Here is a 23,712-nt window from a genome sequence, read left to right as displayed (position 1 = left end):
TGATCAATAAGTATAAGTTTTTTTATTCCGGATAAAGTTGCCTTGTATTGTATTTATCTTCTTCTATTGATAAGGCCTTGTAGTTTGATATTCTCGTGGTCTCGAGTCTATCGTTTGTAGAGAGTCTCTTGTATAAATGCTCTAATTTGTGAATTAATAAAATTAAGTTGGTTTGATATCTAATTCTACATGGTATCGGAACAAAGATCACAAAAATTTCTCCAAAAAGTTTTTTCCTTTTAATCGATAATTTCGATTTTTTCTTGTTCTTCGTTCAAAATTTGTTTCTTGCGTGACAAGTAAACATGTCTTTCGTAGAAGATAGTTCTTCTGCAACAAAGAAGGATGATTCTCCACAGTCGGTGACTCCGGTGGTGTCTCCTTACACCTTGTCCAGCTCCGACAATCTTGGTTCCATGATCTCGTCGGTGTTTTTAAACGGTGAAAATTATAACGAATGGGCAACGGAGATGTTGAACGCACTCCAAGCCAAACGTAAGCTTGGTTTCATCAATGGGTCGATTCCTAAACCAGCTGGTGACGATCCCAATTTGGAGAATTGTCGTCGGTTGGATCAAGACTTCGATTGAATCAAAGGTGAAATCGACAGTAACCTTTATCGCGAACGCTCATCAACTTTGGTTGGACTTGAAGCAGCGTTTTTCAGTTGGGAACAAGGTTTGTGTTCATCAACTCAAGAGTCAGCTCAGTGCTTGTCGACAAGAGGGACAAACAGTCGTTGATTACTACGGCAAGTTGTCCACTTTGTGGGAGGAATACCAAATTTACAAACCTCTCACAGTGTGTTCGTGTGGTTTGTGCACATGTGGAGCTACATGTGCACCTGTGAAAGAAAGAGAGGAAGAGAAGATTCACCAATTTGTTTTGGGACTTGATGAATCCAGATTTGGGGGTCTTTGTGCTACTCTCATTGCCATGGATCCTCTTCCTTCTCTTGGTGAAGTGTATAGCAGAGTCATACAAGAGGAACAACGGTTGTCTTCCACTCGTCTTCGTGAACAACGAGAAGAAGCAGTTGGGTTTTTGGCTCGTTCTGATACTTCCAGTGGCGGTACAACAAACTCTATCATGGGTAAATCTCGTTCTTGTTCTCATTGTGGTCGGAGTGGTCATCAGAAACGAGATTGTTGGCAGCTCGTTGGGTTTCCGGATTGGTGGACGGAGAGGGCTAAGAAGAGCACTGCTGGTCGTGGCTCTGGCGGACGAGGAAGAGGTCGCGGATCTTCTTCCAATGTCGGTGGTCATGGACGTGGTCATGCTCTTGTTGCACATGCTACTAGCTCCAACCCGTCTATTTTTCCTGAGTTTATACAGGAACAGTTGAAGGCTTTTGCTCAGCTTTTGCAAGAAAATTCCATCAAAGGCACTGCTACTAGTGAGAATCCCGACAAGTTGTCTGGTAAGCCTAAATTTGGCAATGTTATTTTGGATACTGGAGCGTCCCACCACATGACAGGGACTCTCTCTTTATTAACCGATGTGGTTCCTATTCCACCGGGTCCAGTTGGGTTTGCTGATGGTAGCAAGGCCTTTGCTATAAGCATGGGAGCTTTTCCACTCTCACATAATGTCAAGTTGACAAATGTCCTCTTTGTGCCTTCACTCAACTGTACATTGATCTCTGTTTCTAAGATTTTGAAACAAACAAAGTGTCTTGCCACATTTTCTGACACAATCTGTGTTTTGCAAGAACGTGATGGTGTGTATTATCTTACGGATGTGGCTACAACAACGATTCATATGGCAAGTGCGGCTTCTGATCCTGCTTTGTGGCATCAGCATTTAGGACACCCTAGTTTTTCTGTTCTTTCGGCTTTACCCTTGTTTTCCCGCTCCTCGTCTTCTGTTGACTCTACGTCTTATGACGTGTGTTTTAGAGCCAAACAAACGAGAGCTGTTTTTCCAGATAGTCTTAATAAAACAACTGATTGCTTTTCAATGATCCATTGTGACGTTTGGGGTCCGTATCGAGTTTCCTCCTCTTGTGGTGCGATTTATTTTTTGACTGTTGTTGACGATTTCTCTCGAGCAGTTTGGACATTTCTTTTACTTGAGAAGTCTGAAGTACGTGGAGTTCTTACAAATTTCTTGCAATATACGGAAAAACAATTTGGTAAAGCTGTCAAGGTAGCTCGAACTGATAATGGGACATAATTCTTGTGTCACTCTTCTCACTTTTGTGCCAATGGAATTGTTCATCAGACATCGTGTGTTGGTACGCCTCAGCAGAATGGACGCGTAGAACGGAAGCATCGGCACATACTCAATGTTGCTAGGGCTTTGTTGTTTCAAGCAAATTTACCAGTCAAGTTTTGGGGTGAGGCTATCCTCACTGCTGCATAGTTAATTAACCGTACATCGTCTTCTATACATTCTGGTCGCAGTCCCTTTGAGTTACTTCATGGTTGCAAACCTTCCTATGACCAGATTCGTGTTTTTGGTTCTGCATGTTATGTTCACTGTCTTACACGAGACAAAGACAAGTTTGGCCAGCGAAGTCGTTTGTGCGTTTTTGTTGGCTATTCTTCTGGAAAAAAAGGTTGGAAGGTGTTTGATATCGAGAGAAATGAGTTTCTTGTGTCGCGGGATGTGATTTTTCAAGAAGATGTTTTTCCCTATGTGAATCTTGTTTCCTCCTCGTCTTTACCTTCGGCGTCTCCTTCTCTGACTTTTGGTGATGATGATTGGATTGTTTCTCCTTCGAATGTAAGGGGGAGTTCTGTTGTTTCTCCTGTGCCGGAGTCTGGTACTGAGAGTTCTCCACCGGCGGTTGCCAATGTTAATGATGGTTCTTCTTCTCTCTCCTCTGTTCCGGTTGTTTCGGAGTCGGTAGTTCCGGCTGTTGAATCATCTCCTGCTATTGCTATTGTACCTTCACCTCCTGCGGATCTGGTTTACCCGCTGTATTACAGGCTGTGCCGGCTCTCCCTCTCCAACGTCAAAGTCAACGCTCTAAGACGCCTTCTGTACGGCTTAGCGATTATGTCCTCTATAATGTTAATTACACACCATCGTCCAACGCTCTTCCTGCCTTCTCGTCACAGTTTTCGGCTACGGTTCCAGGTACTTCTCTATCTCCTTTCAAAGATTTTGTCTCTGATGATGATTTCTCTCCAGCTCATCGTGTTTTTCTTGCGGCCATCACTGCTCATGACGAGCCTAAACACTTTAAAGAAGCCGTTAAGATCAAAGTCTGGAATAATGCTATGTCTAACAAGATTGAGGCATTGGAACAAAATAAAACAGGGGAGCTCGTTGATCTTCCTCCTAACAAAGTGACGATTGGCTGTCAGTGGATTTACGAGACAAAGTATAATGCCGATGGTATTGTGGAACGTTACAAGGCAAGGCTTGTTGCTCTTGGTAACAATCAGGTTGAGGGGGAGGATTACAAAGAGACTTTTGCTCCGGTTGTTCGTATGACGACAGTTCGTACACTCCTCCGTCTTGTTGCTGCAAAGAATTGGGAGGTTTATCAGATGGATGTGCATAATGCATTTCTTCATAGGGATCTTGATGAAGAGGTCTATATGAAGCTTCCACCGGGTTTTCGTCATTCACATCCTGACAAGGTTTGGCGTCTTCGCAAGTCCTTATATGGTTTGAAACAGGCTCCTCCCTGTTGGTTCAAGAAGTTGTCTGACTCTCTTTTGCGGTTTGGTTTCTTCCAGTCGTATGATGATTATTCTCTCTTCTCATATAACCGGAAGAATATAGAGCTTCGTGTTTTGATCTATGTTGATGATCTGATCATTTGTGGTAATGATGGTTACATGCTTCAAAAGTTTAAAGATTATCTCAGTCGTTGTTTTTCCATGAAAGACTTGGGCAAGCTAAAGTATTTTCTTGGTCTCGAAGTTAGTCGTGGACCTGATGGTTTCTTCTTGTCATAGCGTAAGTACGCCCTTGACATTGTTGCGGATCATGGCAACCTTGGTTCTCGTCCTGCGTATACCCCTGTTGAACAAAATCATCAGCTTGCTACTGATGATGGTCTGCTGCTCACGAATCCTAAGTCGTATCGACGTCTTGTTGGTCGTTTTCTGTACTTGTTACATACCCGACCTGAGTTAAGTTACTTTGTTCATGTCTTGGCCCAGTTTATGCAAACTCCACGAGAGGCTCATTTGGAGGCAGCATTGCGTGTGGTACGTTACTTAGCTGGCTCTCCTGGACATGGCATTTTGCTTCAGTCCTCACCGGATTTGACTATTGATGTTTATTGTGATTCGGATTGGAGTTCTTGTCCGCTTACACGACGATCGCTTAGTGCATATGTTGTCTTGCTTGGTGGTTCTCCAGTTTCATGGAAGACTAAAAAGCAGAAGACTGTTTCACATTATTCCGCAGAAGCCGAGTATAGGGCTATGTCTGTAGCTCTTAAGGAGATCAAGTGGCTTCGTAAGTTGTTAAAAGAATTAGGCATCGACCAGGCTGCGCCCCCTCATTTGTTTTGCGATAGTAAAGCCGCCATTCATATTGCTACTAATTCCGTTTTTCATGAACGCACTAAGCATATCGAAAACGATTGTCATGTTGTTCGTGATGCAGTTCGTGACGACATTATTACTACACAACACGTTCGTACGACTGAGCAGCTCGCCGACATTTTCACGAAAGCACTTGGTCGTGACCAGTTTCATTACATTCTATCCATATTGGGCGTTCGTGACATGCACACTCCACCGTGAGGGGGAGTATTGCGGATAAAGTTGTATCTTGTATCGTATTTATCTTCTTCTATTGATAAGGCCTTGTGGTCCGATATTCTCGTGGTCTCGAATCTATCGTTTGTGAAGAGTCTCTTATATAAATACTCTATTTTGTGAATTAATAAAGTTAAGTTGGTTTGATATCTAATTATACATTTTTAATGCTAAAAAAATAGATAAACAATACAAAATAGTTAAATTTGGTTCAAAATAACGATACAAAAAAAATGAAAATATTATTTTAACAACATCTTTTATGGTTTATATTTATCAAAGTGATATATCCTATACAAAAATATTGCAGAATTACTAATCATATTTAAAGTTATCGATTCGACAAGTCTGGACCATCCGAATATAAAATTGCTAGTCTATCTGTTATAATATCCTTTATGTAACCGTTTTCATAATTTGCATTATTCAGCTAGGCTTTTACCAAATTTACTCAGCTACAAAGTTATTGATACTGAATTGAATTTACTATAGTTTTCCATTACTATTATCTTTTTTTTTTTTTTGGCATTCCTATTGTTAGTTCTGTTTCTATAACTGTGTATATATTACACAAAATGAAAAAGAGAGACTGTTGAACTGGAGAGGACAGAAGAGTAGAGGGGGGGGGGGAAGATGTCAAGGCTGGTCCAGCTCAAATCGGGTAAAAAAAACTATTTAAATTCCAATTTTGTCCTTCCCTCTTCCCCTAAAAATCTGATTGTCACATACCCTACCAATTAGACAACGCCACGTGGACACCTTAGACATGATGGTGGGAGAGGACAACAACATGGGAGGCACATGATTTTGTGTTTATTATATTTTTTTTTTTTGCCAAATAAAAAAAAGAAAAATTAACCCCCCAAAAAAATAAAAATGAATCAGATCACTGGCAATGAGATGTTTGCGGATCCAAGTTTAACTTTTAAAGCATTCCTTCTATAAATAATAATAATACACAACAAAATTGGATTTTAATTTAATGTAATAATAAAAATATGTGGACATTTTTTCTAAACAATAATAATAAGAATAATGAAAAAAAGAAAAAACAAATAAATAAAGAAAAAGGGAGAGAGTGAAGAAAAGTGGGTTTAACAATAATTTGCTGCAAAGTTAGAAGAGGGCTTCAGCTTTATTTACTTCTTCCTTTGCTTTCATTCTCTTTCTCTCTATCTATCATCATCATCCTCGTAATCCTCATCATCTCTCTCTCTCTCTCTCTCTCTCTTTCTGCATACCCTAGCTACTTGCAGTTATATATAAAAAAAAAAGGCTGCTTAGCTTTGCTTCTCTTTCTTCTTATTTCATCATCAATGGTTTTATCTAGCTAGAGATATTAAACCAAACTGTGAGAGCTCTAGCTAGAGAAGAAAGAGAGAAAGAAAAAAGATTGGTGAGACCATCAAGATTGGTGAAATCTAGAGATATGGAGCAAGTAGGAGGAGGTGGAGGTGGTAATGAAGTGGTGGAGGAAGCTTCACCGATTAGTTCAAGACCTCCTGCTAACTTAGAAGAGCTTATGAGATTCTCAGCCGCTGCCGCAGATGACGGTGGAGGAGGTGGTGGTGGAGGAGGAAGTGCGTCTTCTTCATCGGGAAATCGATGGCCGAGAGAAGNATTTTTTCTAAACAATAATAATAAGAATAATGAAAAAAAGAAAAAACAAATAAATAAAGAAAAAGGGAGAGAGTGAAGAAAAGTGGGTTTAACAATAATTTGCTGCAAAGTTAGAAGAGGGCTTCAGCTTTATTTACTTCTTCCTTTGCTTTCATTCTCTTTCTCTCTATCTATCATCATCATCCTCGTAATCCTCATCATCTCTCTCTCTCTCTCTCTCTCTCTTTCTGCATACCCTAGCTACTTGCAGTTATATATAAAAAAAAAAGGCTGCTTAGCTTTGCTTCTCTTTCTTCTTATTTCATCATCAATGGTTTTATCTAGCTAGAGATATTAAACCAAACTGTGAGAGCTCTAGCTAGAGAAGAAAGAGAGAAAGAAAAAAGATTGGTGAGACCATCAAGATTGGTGAAATCTAGAGATATGGAGCAAGTAGGAGGAGGTGGAGGTGGTAATGAAGTGGTGGAGGAAGCTTCACCGATTAGTTCAAGACCTCCTGCTAACTTAGAAGAGCTTATGAGATTCTCAGCCGCTGCCGCAGATGACGGTGGAGGAGGTGGTGGTGGAGGAGGAAGTGCGTCTTCTTCATCGGGAAATCGATGGCCGAGAGAAGAAACACTTGCTCTTCTTCGGATCCGATCCGATATGGATTCTACTTTTCGTGATGCTACTCTCAAAGCTCCTCTTTGGGAACATGTTTCCAGGTCTCTCTTTCTCTTAGCTCCATTACATTTCTTGTTCATCAATGGTGTTTCTTGCAGAATAAAGATCCATTTGCATGTGTTTTTTTTTTCTTTTTTAGTATAATTTTCTTTTTTTGGGTGTTTGGTATATAAAATAATAATATATTCGAGATCAAAGCATCTTCACCATCCCCAAGAAAAGAAAAATTTAAAGAACTGTTTGTTTATTACAGAGTTGGCTCTCATGAGTTTCTGGGACGTTTTCGATTTTGTAAATCCCAAGACTCTTTTAAAAAAAAAAAAAAATCCGATCGAACAGTAAACATAAATTTTGTTTTTTTTTTTTACCAGCTAATATCGACAACCCAAAAAAAATTAACACAGAATCNGATATTAAACCAAACTGTGAGAGCTCTAGCTAGAGAAGAAAGAGAGAAAGAAAAAAGATTGGTGAGACCATCAAGATTGGTGAAATCTAGAGATATGGAGCAAGTAGGAGGAGGTGGAGGTGGTAATGAAGTGGTGGAGGAAGCTTCACCGATTAGTTCAAGACCTCCTGCTAACTTAGAAGAGCTTATGAGATTCTCAGCCGCTGCCGCAGATGACGGTGGAGGAGGTGGTGGTGGAGGAGGAAGTGCGTCTTCTTCATCGGGAAATCGATGGCCGAGAGAAGAAACACTTGCTCTTCTTCGGATCCGATCCGATATGGATTCTACTTTTCGTGATGCTACTCTCAAAGCTCCTCTTTGGGAACATGTTTCCAGGTCTCTCTTTCTCTTAGCTCCATTACATTTCTTGTTCATCAATGGTGTTTCTTGCAGAATAAAGATCCATTTGCATGTGTTTTTTTTTTCTTTTTTAGTATAATTTTCTTTTTTTGGGTGTTTGGTATATAAAATAATAATATATTCGAGATCAAAGCATCTTCACCATCCCCAAGAAAAGAAAAATTTAAAGAACTGTTTGTTTATTACAGAGTTGGCTCTCATGAGTTTCTGGGACGTTTTCGATTTTGTAAATCCCAAGACTCTTTTAAAAAAAAAAAAAAATCCGATCGAACAGTAAACATAAATTTTGTTTTTTTTTTTTACCAGCTAATATCGACAACCCAAAAAAAATTAACACAGAATCTGAATTTTTATTTTTAATGTATTGAACAGGAAGCTATTGGAGTTAGGTTACAAACGAAGTGCAAAGAAATGTAAAGAGAAATTTGAAAACGTTCAGAAATATTACAAACGCACTAAAGAAACTCGTGGTGGTCGTCATGATGGTAAAGCTTACAAGTTCTTCTCTCAGCTTGAAGCTCTCAACACTACTCCTACTCCTCCTCCTTCTCATCCTCCTTCATCGTCCCTCGACGTCACTCCTCTCTCTGTTGCTAATCCCATTCTCATGCCTACTTCTTCTTCTTCTCCATTTCCCGTATTCTCTCAACCGCAAACGCAACCGCCTCAAACGCATACTGTCACTTTTACTCCTACTCCACAGCCTCCTCCAATGGCTCCGACCTTTCCGGGAGTTGCTTTTTCGTCTCATAGCTCATCCACGGCTTCAGGAATGGGGTCTGATGATGATGAGGAGGACGATATGGGCGTGGATCAAGCTAACATTGCCGGTTCAAGTAGCCGCAAACGCAAACGTGGGAATCACGGAGGAGGTAAGATGATGGAACTATTCGAAGGTTTGGTTAGACAAGTGATGCAGAAGCAAGCGGCTATGCAAAGGAGTTTCTTGGAAGCGCTTGAGAAGAGAGAACAAGAACGTCTTGATCGTGAAGAAGCTTGGAAACGTCAGCAAATGTCTCGGTTAGCTCGAGAGCATGAGGTCATGTCTCAAGAACGAGCCGCCTCTGCTTCTCGTGACGCCGCAATCATTTCATTGATTCAGAAAATTACTGGCCACACTATTCAGTTACCTCCTTCCTTATCATCTCAAACGCCTCAACCGCCCCATCAACCGCCTCAACCGCCCCCAGCCGCTAAACGTGCTCAAGAACCACCATTATCAACAGCTCAGTCTCAATTACAACAACCAATAATGGCGATTCCGCAACAACAGATTCTTCCTCATCTTCCTCATCAACCAGAACAGAAACAACAACAACAACAACAACAACAGCAACAACAAGAGATGATGGTGAGCTCGGAACAATCATCATTACCTTCATCGTCAAGATGGCCAAAGGCGGAGATACTAGCGCTTATAAACTTGAGAAGTGGAATGGAACCAAGGTATCAAGATAATGTCCCTAAAGGACTTCTATGGGAAGAGATCTCTACTTCAATGAAGAGAATGGGATACAACAGAAACGCAAAGAGATGTAAAGAGAAATGGGAAAACATTAACAAGTACTACAAGAAAGTTAAAGAAAGCAACAAGAAACGTCCTCAAGATGCTAAGACGTGTCCTTACTTTCACCGTCTCGATCTTCTTTACCGCAACAAGGTACTCGGTGGTGGAGGCGGTACAAGCACTTCTTCTGGTTTACCTCAGGAACAAAAGCAGAGTCCGGTCTCTGCGGTGAAACCGCCTCAAGAAGGAGTTGTTAACGTTCAACCTCATGGGTCAGCTGCTTCAAGTGAGGAGTTGGAGCCTATAGAGGAAAGTCCACAAGGAACAGAAAAGGTATAAACTTTGCTTTTCTTTCTCAAAATGTGATTTGGTTTGTGTTCTTTGATAACTGAAATATGATTTGTTGGAATTGAAGCCAGAAGACCTTGTGATGAGAGAGCTGATGCAACAACAACAACAACAACAGCAGCAGCAACAAGAGTCAATGATAGGTGAGTATGAAAAGATTGAAGAGTCTCACAATTATAACAACATGGAGGAAGAAGAAGAGGAGATGGATGAAGAAGAACTAGACGAGGATGAGAAGTCCGCGGCTTTCGAAATTGCGTTTCAGAGCCCTGCAAACAGAGGAGGCAATGGCCACACCGAGCCACCTTTCTTGACAATGGTTCAGTAAAAAAAAAAAACAGAACCATTGTTTCAAGAAAAAAATGTACTTATGTGTGCATAGTTTCTAAGCAAAAACACCCAAAAAACCCAAAACACAAACACACAAACACACATCTGACACCACAAACTGAAAAAAAAAAAAAAATCAAAAGGTCTCATCGATCTTTGATTTTTTTTCAGTGAATACAATTCTTTTTCACATTCTTTCCCTTTTGTCTCTCTTGTTTGTTTCTTCTCTTGTTCATTGTTTTCCTTCTTCAACAACATTGTTCATCACACACACACACCCACATGAACAAAAGCTCTAGTCTTTTAGATTATTTGGAGTTGTAACTCATCAGCAAGTCTCACACTTTTTTTTTTCTTTTTTTCTTCTTAAAACATTTGTTGATTGGTTAATTGGGGAATAAAGAGTCTTTTTGTTTATTTTTTTTTCTTTCTTGATAAACAAGAGAAACATATATGAATTGATAGATGATTTGAGATTGGCTTATTCACTTTGCTTTTATATTTTTATTTTGACTGAGAAGAAAGACTCATTCAACAAAAGCCTATAGTTTTGAGAGGAGAAGAGAGAAAAGAGAAGAATCTCTTTGTGTTTTTAAGTTTTTTTTGTTATCCTTTTTGCGGCGCCCACAAATACAATCCGATAAGCCATTATTCATTTTGGTGTCACAATCAGTTAAACAGGGTCGCTCAAAGTTTTGTTCTTTTGTTTCAACTTTCTCCTTTATTTTTTCATTTTTTAGCTCTTACAATCAAAAGCATGTGCAGGCTTTTGTACTTACAACGACAAGACTCGTGCCACTCTCATGTTAACTCATCGTTCATCCTTCTTGTTTTTAATATATTTTTTATGGTTTTTTCTTTAAATACTTTCAAGAAAACTGTTTCAGAATTTACCGTAAATTTAATCTATTCGTATTAAAAAAAGAAGAAGATGGTTATATTTGAATATAAGAGAATATAGAAACATGGATTGAGACANACAAGCACTTCTTCTGGTTTACCTCAGGAACAAAAGCAGAGTCCGGTCTCTGCGGTGAAACCGCCTCAAGAAGGAGTTGTTAACGTTCAACCTCATGGGTCAGCTGCTTCAAGTGAGGAGTTGGAGCCTATAGAGGAAAGTCCACAAGGAACAGAAAAGGTATAAACTTTGCTTTTCTTTCTCAAAATGTGATTTGGTTTGTGTTCTTTGATAACTGAAATATGATTTGTTGGAATTGAAGCCAGAAGACCTTGTGATGAGAGAGCTGATGCAACAACAACAACAACAACAGCAGCAGCAACAAGAGTCAATGATAGGTGAGTATGAAAAGATTGAAGAGTCTCACAATTATAACAACATGGAGGAAGAAGAAGAGGAGATGGATGAAGAAGAACTAGACGAGGATGAGAAGTCCGCGGCTTTCGAAATTGCGTTTCAGAGCCCTGCAAACAGAGGAGGCAATGGCCACACCGAGCCACCTTTCTTGACAATGGTTCAGTAAAAAAAAAAAACAGAACCATTGTTTCAAGAAAAAAATGTACTTATGTGTGCATAGTTTCTAAGCAAAAACACCCAAAAAACCCAAAACACAAACACACAAACACACATCTGACACCACAAACTGAAAAAAAAAAAAAAATCAAAAGGTCTCATCGATCTTTGATTTTTTTTCAGTGAATACAATTCTTTTTCACATTCTTTCCCTTTTGTCTCTCTTGTTTGTTTCTTCTCTTGTTCATTGTTTTCCTTCTTCAACAACATTGTTCATCACACACACACACCCACATGAACAAAAGCTCTAGTCTTTTAGATTATTTGGAGTTGTAACTCATCAGCAAGTCTCACACTTTTTTTTTTCTTTTTTTCTTCTTAAAACATTTGTTGATTGGTTAATTGGGGAATAAAGAGTCTTTTTGTTTATTTTTTTTTCTTTCTTGATAAACAAGAGAAACATATATGAATTGATAGATGATTTGAGATTGGCTTATTCACTTTGCTTTTATATTTTTATTTTGACTGAGAAGAAAGACTCATTCAACAAAAGCCTATAGTTTTGAGAGGAGAAGAGAGAAAAGAGAAGAATCTCTTTGTGTTTTTAAGTTTTTTTTGTTATCCTTTTTGCGGCGCCCACAAATACAATCCGATAAGCCATTATTCATTTTGGTGTCACAATCAGTTAAACAGGGTCGCTCAAAGTTTTGTTCTTTTGTTTCAACTTTCTCCTTTATTTTTTCATTTTTTAGCTCTTACAATCAAAAGCATGTGCAGGCTTTTGTACTTACAACGACAAGACTCGTGCCACTCTCATGTTAACTCATCGTTCATCCTTCTTGTTTTTAATATATTTTTTATGGTTTTTTCTTTAAATACTTTCAAGAAAACTGTTTCAGAATTTACCGTAAATTTAATCTATTCGTATTAAAAAAAGAAGAAGATGGTTATATTTGAATATAAGAGAATATAGAAACATGGATTGAGACAGCATGATCACACCCAAAAAAATGAAAAAAAAATAAAGAAGAAGAAAAGAAAAGATTCTGTATCTTTTTTGATAGAGAGAGTAATAATGGAGGAAATGGGTACAGGTAAGAAAAGAGTAAGTACCACTTTGATTGCCAACTTGCTTTCACCTCTTTGTGTCTTCTTACACAGCTGCCCCAACGTGCAATCATTTGTATATATTTACGTATATGTATCTAATTATACAGATATATTACAATGTAGTTGTTGTGTATAAAATACACCAATGAGCCTGTCCTACCCATGTGCCTTTGTTGTTTTCTTTTATTAATTAGACTCTCAACTTTATATTTATTTTTGTTTTAATTACGTATAATGAGGGTCACCTTATAAAAAAGCCAACATGTAATCTACATTTTCACATGTGATCTCACCATTAACTCAAAAGATTAAGATCTCTGTATAAGTAACTGATCACATGCATGTGTAGTTTCCTTTTTGATTAGGCTTTGTCTATCTTTTCTTGTCTACAAAACCATATAATATTCTCTCTATTCTTTTGTTCTGTGTCTTTTTTCTCCAAACCACGTAAATCCTCAGAACAACACAAGTGTACTACTACCTACCCAAAAAGTTACAAAAGTTGTATTCAATGTCACGAGTTCGAATATCAACAATGGAGAAAAGACCAAGGAGATTACTTGGTATAAGCCCAAAAATTCTAGGTAAAATATATTGATCCTTTGACGAGGAAGTACCAAGAACAAAGACAAAGATACAAATTTAAGTTCANCAGTGAATACAATTCTTTTTCACATTCTTTCCCTTTTGTCTCTCTTGTTTGTTTCTTCTCTTGTTCATTGTTTTCCTTCTTCAACAACATTGTTCATCACACACACACACCCACATGAACAAAAGCTCTAGTCTTTTAGATTATTTGGAGTTGTAACTCATCAGCAAGTCTCACACTTTTTTTTTTCTTTTTTTCTTCTTAAAACATTTGTTGATTGNGCAGCAGCAACAAGAGTCAATGATAGGTGAGTATGAAAAGATTGAAGAGTCTCACAATTATAACNCTTTTTTTTCCAGACTCTTAGGTCACTTTTGCCGCAAGAAAACAAAATTTATGAAAGTAAAACAAATAATGGGGAAAAAGATCNTACGTATATGTATCTAATTATACAGATATATTACAATGTAGTTGTTGTGTATAAAATACACCAATGAGCCTGTCCTACCCATGTGCCTTTGTTGTTTTCTTTTATTAATTAGACTCTCANAATTGCGTTTCAGAGCCCTGCAAACAGAGGAGGCAATGGCCACACCGAGCCACCTTTCTTGACAATGGTTCAGTAAAAAAAAAAAACAGAACCATTGTTTCAAGAAAAAAATGTACTTATGTGTGCATAGTTTCTAAACAAAAACACCCAAAAAAACCCAAAACACAAACACACAAACACACATCTGACACCACAAACTGAAAAAAAAAAAAAAAATCAAAGCTCTCATCGATCTTTGATTTTTTTTTTCAGTGAATACAATTCTTTTTTCACATTCTTTCCCTTTTGTCTCTCTTGTTTGTTTCTTCTCTTGTTCATTGTTTTCTTCTTCAACACCATTGTTCATCACACACATACACCCACCCACCCACATGAACAAAACATTTAGATTATTTGGAGTTGTAATTCATCAGCAAGTCTCACACTTTTTTTTTCTTTTTTTCTTCTTAAAACATTTGTTGATTGGTTAATTGGGGAATAAAGAGTCCTTTTTTATTTATTTTATTTTCTTTCTTGATAAACAAGAGAAACATATATGAATTGATAGATGATTTGAGATTGGCTTATTCACTTTGCTTTTATATTTTTATTTTGACTGAGAAGAAAGACTCATTCAACAAAAGCCTATAGTTTTGAGAGGAGAAGAGAGAAAAGAGAAGAATCTCTTTGTGTTTTTAAGTTTTTTTTGTTATCCTTTTTGCGGCGCCCACAAATACAATCCGATAAGCCATTATTCATTTTGGTGTCACAATCAGTTAAACAGGGTCGCTCAAAGTTTTGTTCTTTTGTTTCAACTTTCTCCTTTATTTTTTCATTTTTTAGCTCTTACAATCAAAAGCATGTGCAGGCTTTTGTACTTACAACGACAAGACTCGTGCCACTCTCATGTTAACTCATCGTTCATCCTTCTTGTTTTTAATATATTTTTTATGGTTTTTTCTTTAAATACTTTCAAGAAAACTGTTTCAGAATTTACCGTAAATTTAATCTATTCGTATTAAAAAAAGAAGAAGATGGTTATATTTGAATATAAGAGAATATAGAAACATGGATTGAGACAGCATGATCACACCCAAAAAAATGAAAAAAAAATAAAGAAGAAGAAAAGAAAAGATTCTGTATCTTTTTTGATAGAGAGAGTAATAATGGAGGAAATGGGTACAGGTAAGAAAAGAGTAAGTACCACTTTGATTGCCAACTTGCTTTCACCTCTTTGTGTCTTCTTACACAGCTGCCCCAACGTGCAATCATTTGTATATATTTACGTATATGTATCTAATTATACAGATATATTACAATGTAGTTGTTGTGTATAAAATACACCAATGAGCCTGTCCTACCCATGTGCCTTTGTTGTTTTCTTTTATTAATTAGACTCTCAACTTTATATTTATTTTTGTTTTAATTACGTATAATGAGGGTCACCTTATAAAAAAGCCAACATGTAATCTACATTTTCACATGTGATCTCACCATTAACTCAAAAGATTAAGATCTCTGTATAAGTAACTGATCACATGCATGTGTAGTTTCCTTTTTGATTAGGCTTTGTCTATCTTTTCTTGTCTACAAAACCATATAATATTCTCTCTATTCTTTTGTTCTGTGTCTTTTTTCTCCAAACCACGTAAATCCTCAGAACAACACAAGTGTACTACTACCTACCCAAAAAGTTACAAAAGTTGTATTCAATGTCACGAGTTCGAATATCAACAATGGAGAAAAGACCAAGGAGATTACTTGGTATAAGCCCAAAAATTCTAGGTAAAATATATTGATCCTTTGACGAGGAAGTACCAAGAACAAAGACAAAGATACAAATTTAAGTTCAACACCATTTTTAAGGATCTGATAATTGGAAACCCAACAAGTGTTAGTTGAAAACACGATTCAATCCATCAAGTCCCACTTCCATTTACACAAAGAAAGGGCGCTCCCCTTTTTTTTCCAGACTCTTAGGTCACTTTTGCCGCAAGAAAACAAAATTTATGAAAGTAAAACAAATAATGGGGAAAAAGATCCACAGTTGGAGACTATAAAGCTGTAGTTATATAATAAGTTAGCAAGTTTAGTCGAGTTCTGCTCTGCTTTTACTTCTCTTCATCTTAGCCTTAAACCTTGACTTCACCATTAATGTCTCTACTGTATTTATGAAGTTTCCAATGGCCATCACAACCAGAAGAATGCCACAAACCAATACCTGCCCCAGTATTCACGTTATCATCAGAAAACCATTGTGATAAACCATACTATGCGGATTACTCGGTTGGAAGTGAGAAACAAGAGGGACAAGAGTTTCCTATATCGATGATATTAATTCAAGTATCGTCTACATCACTATTTTATGTTTTTCGTCAGACTGGTGCGTGAATAAACCAATTGAATAATATTATAATACACAAATGCTGCCAGAAGATAGATATATACCTGCCATTCAGCGACTACCCCCATAAATACTGTCCTAAGCAACTGCAGTCCCACATATGCTTCAAAGCCCTGAGTTTCCAAAGTAGAATAAAAACATGTTTAGCTACAATCTGATAAACAAGCTTATGAACTTAATATGAGTCTGAAGTTTCCCTTAAACTGGTGATCTTTCACTGTTTCGACCATCTTACAAGTTTAAGAGGACATCATGAAGTTTGGTTTTACTTAGTATATATCTTCAAAGAGATTTAAGTTCCAAGTATATAATAATAGCTACCAGCCACCAGCTAACCTATACAACCCTGGTCTTATGGTGAAGGAAATATGAAGCTTTAATATGCTCTAGCATAACCTTATGTGAAATTGATTAAGGGTAAAACTGTTACCTGTAAAGTGAACAAAATAGGAAATAATAGCAACAATTGCCCATCTACTCCAGCTGTTTCTCCCCATACAACGTCCATCCTTTTAGCCTGAAAACGACCATAATGCACACTTTTACAGCCATTTTATAGTGGCAAATAGGATTCGGGCCAGAGAAAAAATGCAAATAGTATGGCACCTTTCCAAGTGCAATGCGAGTGTATAATCTTTGGCGTTGATATCTATTTTGCAGAAGCATCGCAACACCTTGCATCATAGCCCATTGGAGGAAAAGAAGCACTCCTTTCTGCAAAGATTTAGAACGATCAATACATTTGCATGGTAGCTTTTACTATGCGTATATGATAAAGTTAATGACCACTACCTGCTTCTGAACACAGTTTGGTTGACCTTTGATTTCCCAAGTGAGACTGACAAGGGCCATTGCCATGGCAAAATAATGATGATAAAGCCACCTGCAAATGCATATCAGTCCAATGGTTTAAGTCATCTCCAACACACGCGATAATATATGTTGATAAGATCATACACACTAAAATCAGTCTACATAACATGATTCACTGCAGATCAAAATCCTCTACCCACTGAGGCCTTTATAGGCCACTAAAGTTTCTCATCTATTCTCTAAATGATCTAAAGAATCAATCTCTAACTGACAACAAAAGTAAGCTACCTCTTTAACAGCTCTCCAATATTTCCAATTAATACCAAACAGGAGACAAATTATAGGTAAATCACAGTGTAAAACCTTCTGCATTACATTTCCTAGACAACAATTACTATCATTAACTAAATTCTAATGTCCTTCACCAGCAGTGCGATCAGTATAAGCCTAGAGAGGTACCAAAAAAAGAGCAAAACACAACGAGTAGCAAAACATTAACCGAGTGGCAGTGACAATAAATTTGATGAGTTTCTTGAGTCACGCTAACAACCTAAAGTTTATAGTAATTTTTCATGGGTTAAAGAGAATGGTCCAAAAGAAAATGAACCCTGCTCTCAAAGGAGGGAGAAACCTAATGAATTTTAAACCTCAGAACAGTGTAGCAAAACACAACATAATGATCTAGTCTACCCAAAGTTACATCATGTGAATTTCAGCAGCATAACAAAATTACATCAACCTAGAATATTTCAAATTTAAAACACTGGATACCAATAGCAAAACAATCATAACTAACTGTTAAGGAATAGGATTAGAGTACCATGAACGGATATCACTCCCATTAGCTCTCAAAATGTTCTCTCGCATAACCAAACCAGCATAAAGGAACAGAAGCCAAGCCTGATAAAAGAGGATTACATGTCAATCCGAAACAAACATAGCTTAAGTAACTCAAACTGAAACACAAACTCAACCATTATATATATATATATATATATACCTGATAGAGCTGAACAGGGAATGCAGGCAAACATCCATCCCACACATAAGATCTTAATGTCAAAAGAATTGCAGGGAAAACAAGAAAAAGAAGAGCTGTCCTATCCTGTTCCCATGTAAAAAGACAAGTAATTTTAACCAGATTCATACATCAAAGCAAGATCCAACCAACCACATTAATGAGGGAAATGCATAATACTAACTCTGTAGCTATTGTATTCTTCTTTAACTTTAAGCTGTATATCTTTCCGTGAAGCTTTAACATTCACAGGTCCCAAAAACATTCTTACAAAGCGTCCTGCTTTTCAAACATGACACAAAGTCTAATCCTTTTAACAATTGTATCAACACAAAAAAAAACTTGAATCTGAGATTAGATCATTGATTGATCTCAAAAGGGAGAGAGATTCAGAACCTTGAGGTTTGGAGGGAAGAAACGATGAAGTGTCTCCATCAGCAAGCATGCATCTAGCACGTTGCAGATCCTCCTCTAGCTGTAACCCAAGAAGACAAATTTAAGAATCGGAGAAATCGAGAGAGAGAGAGAGAGAGAGAGAGAGAGAGAGAGAGAGAGAGAGAGAGAGAGAGAGAGAGAGAGAGAGAGAGAGAGAGAGAGAGAGAGAGAGAGAGAGAGAGAGAGAGAGAGAGAGAGAGAGAGAGAGAGAGAGAGAGAGAGAGAGAGAGAGAGAGAGAGAGAGAGAGAGAGAGAGAGAGAGAGAGAGAGAGAGAGAGAGAGAGAGAGAGAGAGAGAGAGAGAGAGAGAGAGAGAGAGAGAGAGAGAGAGAGAGAGAGAGAGAGAGAGAGAGATTGGTTTTTGTAAAAATTTGACCTTTTCGAAAAGTTTGGGATCGAGATGCTTGTCGGAGACAAGGGTTGAGTGGAGACGGCGGATTGATGAGTCAACGACGGAGGCTCTTTTACGGAGAGAGAGCTCTTCTTGGGAAGAAGAAGATACGAAGGAGGTGGAAGAGTCGTGAAGCTCTTTAACTTGTTCGACGATTCGTTTCACTTCTTCTTCAACCTCCATGGTGTTTTGGATCCGAAGATGAATGAGATCGGACTTGTAAGTGTCTGTGAATGAGAGAGATTGAAAATAATTCGAGAAGACCCAGAAATAAAGGAAGGATTTTTAGAGACGAGAGGAAGAAGAAGAAGATGAAGAAGAAGAAGTTTGTAACTAAGGACGGATCAATCTCGCACGGATCTCTTTCTAATGCTCTTACAAAACCCTCACCGAGTCCTTCCCTACCACATCGCAATCTAAGCATCACTTTCTTTATTTTTGTTTTTCCCCTTAGTTTATTTTTCATAATACTTACAATTAATTAGAATAGTCTTTTTTTTTTTTTTTTCTTTCTTTTCAAGTCGGCAATTTTTAAACAGTTTTTGATATAATAAAAACTAAAAAGCTTGTTTTTTGCTTAGTTTTTAAAAAATCTATAAATGCAGAAAGAATGGAGAAAGAGATGGATTCAAAATGAAGGAGGAGTCTCAAAGAAAATATAAGATTGTCACAACTCACAATGGTTTTGATAACAAGCAATACTTGTCTGCATTCCTGGTAGTTTGGAATCGAAGTTAACTAGTTTTAGTTTTGGAAGAAAAATAAGAAGCTTTTGGGTGTGTCTTAGTTGTAAGGACGGATCAGTCAATCGCAAGGATCTTTTTTTCTCATGCTCTTACAAAACCCTCACCGATCGAGTCCCTACTCCCTACCACGTCGCAATCTTAAGCATCACAATCCTTTGTTTTTGTTTTTTTCTTAAAACTTAATTTTAGAATAGTCCTTTTTCATGTCGGCAATTTTTAAACAGTTTTTAATATGATATAAAGCTGTGTTTTGCTTAGCTTTTAAACGTATAAGGTGTTGTTCGTTTGGTGAAACAAACGTAGTATCTAGACGCAGATGCTTATTATCGTTTGTTTAGTAATAATTAAGAAATGAACTGGATTAGGTTTGAAAACTCATAAAATAAAAACTTAATTTTTGGATGAGTTTTTTTGGAGAGTTTGGATGAGGTAAACTCATCCATAATTGGTAAAAACACAAAATCTCATTTTCTCGCTAAAATCGCAAAATTAAGTTTTCCCGTCAAAAACGCAAAATTACGTTTTTCCGCAAAAAAATCAAAATTTTATTTTCTCGCCAAACTCACAAATTCTCGTTCCCGCCAAAACCGCAAAATCTCGTTTTCTCGCCAAAACCGCAAAATCTCGTTTTCTCGCCAAAATCGCATAAATGTAAAATTTTATTTTCTCGCCAAACTCGCAAAATCTCGTTTTCCCGCCAAAACTGCAAAATCTCGTTTTTCCGTCAAACTCGCAAAATTACGTTTTCCCGCAAAAAAATGCAAAATTTTATTTTCTCGCTAAAACCACAAAATCTTATTTTCCCGCTAAAACTACAAAATTTTATTTTCCCGTCAAAACCGTAAAATCTTGTTTGCCTCCCCCAAACCGCAAAATCTCGTTTTCCCCCCAAACCGCAAAATCTTGTTTTTTGGCCAACTCACAAAATTAAGTTTTCCCGCAAAAATGCAAAATTTTATTTTCTCGCTAAAACCGCAAACATAATTGCATTTTCCCGCAAACCGCAAAATTTTATTTTCGAAATATCAACTTACAAAACAAACATAATTGCATCCAAATATAATTTATGGACACATTAACCAATAATACAAACGAACATCATCTAGATGTTGTGTCTAAATACTCTGTCTTGATACTATATCCTGATATTATGTCTAGTTCACCAAACGAACAAGGCCTAAATGCAAAAAAAAAAAAAAAATGAAGAAGAGATGGATCCAAAATGGAGTCTCAAGAAAAATATATGATTTTCACAACTCACAATGGTTCACAACAAGCAACGGTAAATTGCATTTGGTAGTTTGGTTTGGGACCGAAGTTAATTGGTTTTGGTAATAAGAAAACGTGTTGAAGGGAGAGGAAGTTTTGTTCGTATATCCGTCGTAATGGCATCAATGCATGACTAGTTTTTAAACTCTTTTGTATAACAAGTGCTATTACGAATTGTCAATGTGGAATAAAGAAAGTAAAGATTCGTTGGATCGGTAAAGAACATTTGTGTTCGAATACATTAGCATGAAAATGAGATATCATCGTTAGTTTTTGAGTTAATTGTATGTCTTGGAGTCGGTGTAATAGTTAACATGGACATTTAGGATTACTATTAAATTTTATTTAGTAAGAGGTAAAACTTTTTTGGATTTATAAAAGATGACTAACTCCAAAAACATTTGTCAAGATTTGCAAAAACAAATTTGGGGCTCAACCCTAAATTCATATCGAAACATTAATTCACACGAGTTTCCAAAGTTAAAAGGATTTAATCTTAATCATATTATGCTAAAGAACATTGTGTAATCAAGATCGCTGTAATTATTCAACACGAATGCAGTTTGTTAAGATTTATTTAAACCTTGATTTTTGAAACAATTTGGGAGACTGATTTGCTTAACAATATATAAATATTAAAAAATATATTCATTTAAGAAATGCACAAACAAGACGGATACGAAACAAATGGCATACTCTTATGATGGATGAAGGAATCCATTAACTAAAACCGGAGAAAGTAGTTTTAACTACCAAATTTAATGTCAATTAAGTTCCGCTACGAGATCTCATCACCAATCTCACAGAAGCCAATAGCTTATCACATGTGTTAATCTCACTTATTAGTGAACTGAAAAGTCTAAGCAACTTTCACACTTTAAAATAGCTTATAGATGGGTTTCATACCAGTAGGATTGTACAACCCAAAATTCTGTTCAGTACCGGCCGGCTTTTGATTTTCGTTGAACGTTGCGAATAGAAACCCGTCGAAGCCTTTGTTGGGCCTCTTAGGCGTCCCTTTTCCGCTTACTATATGCTTCACAAAATTTCTATTGTAGGTAGCCGCGATATCCGGTGTGGTTAGGTTCCCATTTCCGGCTGATGGCCATCCGGTCTCGGACACCACCATTGGTAAACCTTTCACGCCTTCCTTCTCCATTGCCCACACGAATGCGTCGAAGATTGCATCAAACATGTTTGAATAGCCCAATGGTCCATCTTGGACTACGATGGCCTCAGTGTTGAAGGTAGCATAGTCGAGACGGATGTTCGATGGGTCGGATGCGTAAGGGAAGTAAGGGTAAATATTGACGAGGATAGGCGTACTTGTTTGAGACAACAGTTTTAGCACGGGGACAAGTTGTTCTCGCGCCTGGGACGTGAACTTTCCAGTGGACGGTGGGTATGATTTCTCGAGATTCGACATAGCCACCACCGTGCTTATCGAGATCGGAAGATTCCTTGACTTGACGAGGTTGGTGAGAGACTGCATGACCGGAAGCACTTGCGGACCGATTGGTCCAGGGATGACTTCATTACCAACAGTAATGAACGAAATGTTGACGTCGGCTAAGTAAGGCTCGATGTTGGTCACAAACCAGCCCTTAACAGCTTCTTCGCTAGCTGCAAGAGCAGCCAAGTCCTGGTCCCTAACGCCAACAGTAACTTCAATATTGCCGTGGTCGCGTAAGGCTTTAAGAACCTCTGTGCTGGGGTCGAAGATTCGGATTTTTTTAATGCCTATGGACTTGTAAAGGTTGAGAACATTGGACGGAGTTGGGAGGTTATCTCCGAGGAGGCCGTAGTTCAAACCAACGCTATTTGTTGCGGTTAAGAAGCCACTAGTGTTGTAGTTGGATATCATTATAATGCAGGAGAGGAAGAACAAGAACAGCTTTTTAGAGGAATAGATCATGATGAAACTTTTGTGTAGAGATAGCAAAAAGGTCGTACTTGCGCCTGTAAAAGAGGAAGGAACCAAACTTTGCTTCTTTATTTGTTTTGTTACGTTGCAAAGTATAGGTTGCATATGGGTGTATATTTATAGCTACATATTTGAGATCTATTTCCAGTCTTTATTGTAGTATTTTTTTTTTTTTTTTTTTTTTTTNATAATTAGTGAATTTGAGCTCTATTTCCAGTCTAGAAAAAACGTACCCAAGAAAGTACGTGAATTTGAGTAAATTGATATATTAAATATACGTAATTAATAAATTCATGTATTGTTCATATTTTTGTACAAGTAACAAAGTAAACTAAAAGGTACGTGAATTTGACTACGAATATATACATAAATCATTAAATTGATTAATAAATTTGAATATAGGTGGACCAAGTTCTCTTTATACTTTCCAAAATCATTGATAATTGATTCATCATGTATACTTTATTTTGGATTTTTGAAGTGTTGATATTTGATCAACTCCGTATAATATAAGGTTTATAAAAGTATTAAGAAGACGTTAATTTGATTAATGAAGTTACAGTTTCAAATGCTATTCACTCGACCTAATAGTTATATACAACTAAAACTACTCATTTTAGCAATCTTTATACTCTCTTCTTGTTAATAATCTACTAGTATTATATTTTGCAATATGCAAGATTTGCATTAAGATGAATAAAAAGTTCAATGAACCCTTTGGGGTTATCCGATAGGTTGTAAGAGGAAACAATAAAAAAATATATTATATTTTCTTAACTAATGAAATCCCAAGATTAGTTCCAACTTTTACAGTTTTGAAGATGATAAAAACGTTATTTAAAGCTAAAGGCTTACCACAACATGAATCAATTTTTTTTTTCTGACCAATAAAAATTGGAAACACGTTACAATTTTTAATGGGGAATTGCATTGTATAACAATTTTTTTTTAATAATTCATTCATTACTTATACTAACCATAAAAATGTGATATAATATGTATTTTATATAA

General features: G+C 37.1%; 5 protein-coding genes across 9 annotated transcripts; 3 read left to right on the top strand and 2 right to left on the bottom strand.

Moving 5' to 3' along the window:
• Window positions 514–4,712, top strand: LOC104743749. The gene is made up of 4 exons (XM_010464797.1): window positions 514–2,148; window positions 2,449–2,850; window positions 2,934–3,593; window positions 3,915–4,712. The coding sequence occupies exons 1-4, from the start codon at window positions 514–516 to the stop codon at window positions 4,710–4,712; spliced, it is 3,495 nt and encodes a 1,164-aa protein (XP_010463099.1).
• Window positions 5,835–11,528, top strand: LOC104741911 (trihelix transcription factor GTL1-like). Of its 5 annotated transcripts, none has more exons than XM_010462836.2 (4): window positions 5,835–6,123; window positions 7,481–7,794; window positions 8,191–9,658; window positions 9,741–10,036. In XM_010462836.2, exons 2-4 carry the CDS (start codon window positions 7,514–7,516, stop codon window positions 9,999–10,001), a joined length of 2,010 nt encoding a protein of 669 aa, XP_010461138.1. In that variant the 5' UTR covers window positions 5,835–6,123; window positions 7,481–7,513; the 3' UTR covers window positions 10,002–10,036. The 5 variants fall into 5 exon arrangements, with proteins under 5 accessions (XP_010461138.1, XP_010461140.1, XP_019091258.1 ...); XM_010462838.2 differs by lacking the exon at window positions 5,835–6,123 and adding an exon at window positions 6,446–6,909 and having other exon boundaries at window positions 7,644–7,794; XM_019235713.1 differs by lacking the exons at window positions 5,835–6,123; window positions 9,741–10,036 and adding exons at window positions 10,999–11,141; window positions 11,224–11,528 and having other exon boundaries at window positions 7,426–7,794; window positions 8,191–9,515.
• Window positions 12,550–14,227, top strand: LOC104743748. Its single transcript, XM_010464796.1, has 3 exons — window positions 12,550–12,579; window positions 13,459–13,575; window positions 13,716–14,227. Exons 1-3 carry the CDS (start codon window positions 12,550–12,552, stop codon window positions 13,797–13,799), a joined length of 231 nt encoding a protein of 76 aa, XP_010463098.1. The 3' UTR covers window positions 13,800–14,227.
• LOC104741910 (transmembrane protein 120 homolog) lies at window positions 15,537–18,965 on the bottom strand (the record flags this gene model as incomplete). The annotated part of the gene is given in 10 exon segments (XM_010462835.2): window positions 15,537–15,923; window positions 16,151–16,219; window positions 16,537–16,623; window positions 16,713–16,820; window positions 16,899–16,989; window positions 17,740–17,819; window positions 17,920–18,024; window positions 18,122–18,216; window positions 18,334–18,412; window positions 18,748–18,965. Coding segments are annotated over 10 exon segments (1,044 nt in total). The 3' UTR covers window positions 15,537–15,791.
• On the bottom strand, window positions 21,421–22,765 carry LOC104741909 (probable glucan endo-1,3-beta-glucosidase BG4). Its single transcript, XM_010462834.2, has one exon. It carries the CDS (start codon window positions 22,690–22,692, stop codon window positions 21,655–21,657), a length of 1,038 nt encoding a protein of 345 aa, XP_010461136.1. The 5' UTR covers window positions 22,693–22,765; the 3' UTR covers window positions 21,421–21,654.

Source organism: Camelina sativa, chromosome 14 (genome assembly GCF_000633955.1).
Source record: "Camelina sativa cultivar DH55 chromosome 14, Cs, whole genome shotgun sequence".
Classification (NCBI taxonomy): Eukaryota; Viridiplantae; Streptophyta; class Magnoliopsida; order Brassicales; family Brassicaceae; genus Camelina; species Camelina sativa.
The sequence above is the reverse complement of the archived record's forward strand: the minus strand, read 5'-3'. Positions and strand labels throughout refer to the sequence as shown.

Excerpts from the sequence above, each read along its gene's own strand:
- LOC104743749 (XM_010464797.1), top strand. The coding sequence starts at position 514 with ATGGGTCGATTCCTAAACCAGCTGGTGACGATCCCAATTTGGAGAATT. Across the intron at positions 2,149-2,448 it reads AATTTGGTAAAGCTGTCAAG|ATTCGTGTTTTTGGTTCTGC; the intron begins GTAGCTCGAACT and ends TCCTATGACCAG. Across the intron at positions 2,851-2,933 it reads TTCCGGTTGTTTCGGAGTCG|GCTGTGCCGGCTCTCCCTCT; the intron begins GTAGTTCCGGCT and ends GCTGTATTACAG.
- LOC104741911 (XM_010462838.2), top strand. The coding sequence starts at position 6,771 with ATGGAGCAAGTAGGAGGAGGTGGAGGTGGTAATGAAGTGGTGGAGGAA. Across the intron at positions 6,910-7,643 it reads TGACGGTGGAGGAGGTGGTG|GAGGTGGTGGTGGAGGAGGA; the intron begins GTGGAGGAGGAA and ends ATGACGGTGGAG. Across the intron at positions 9,659-9,740 it reads GTCCACAAGGAACAGAAAAG|CCAGAAGACCTTGTGATGAG; the intron begins GTATAAACTTTG and ends TTGGAATTGAAG.
- LOC104741909 (XM_010462834.2), bottom strand. The coding sequence starts at position 22,692 with ATGATCTATTCCTCTAAAAAGCTGTTCTTGTTCTTCCTCTCCTGCATT.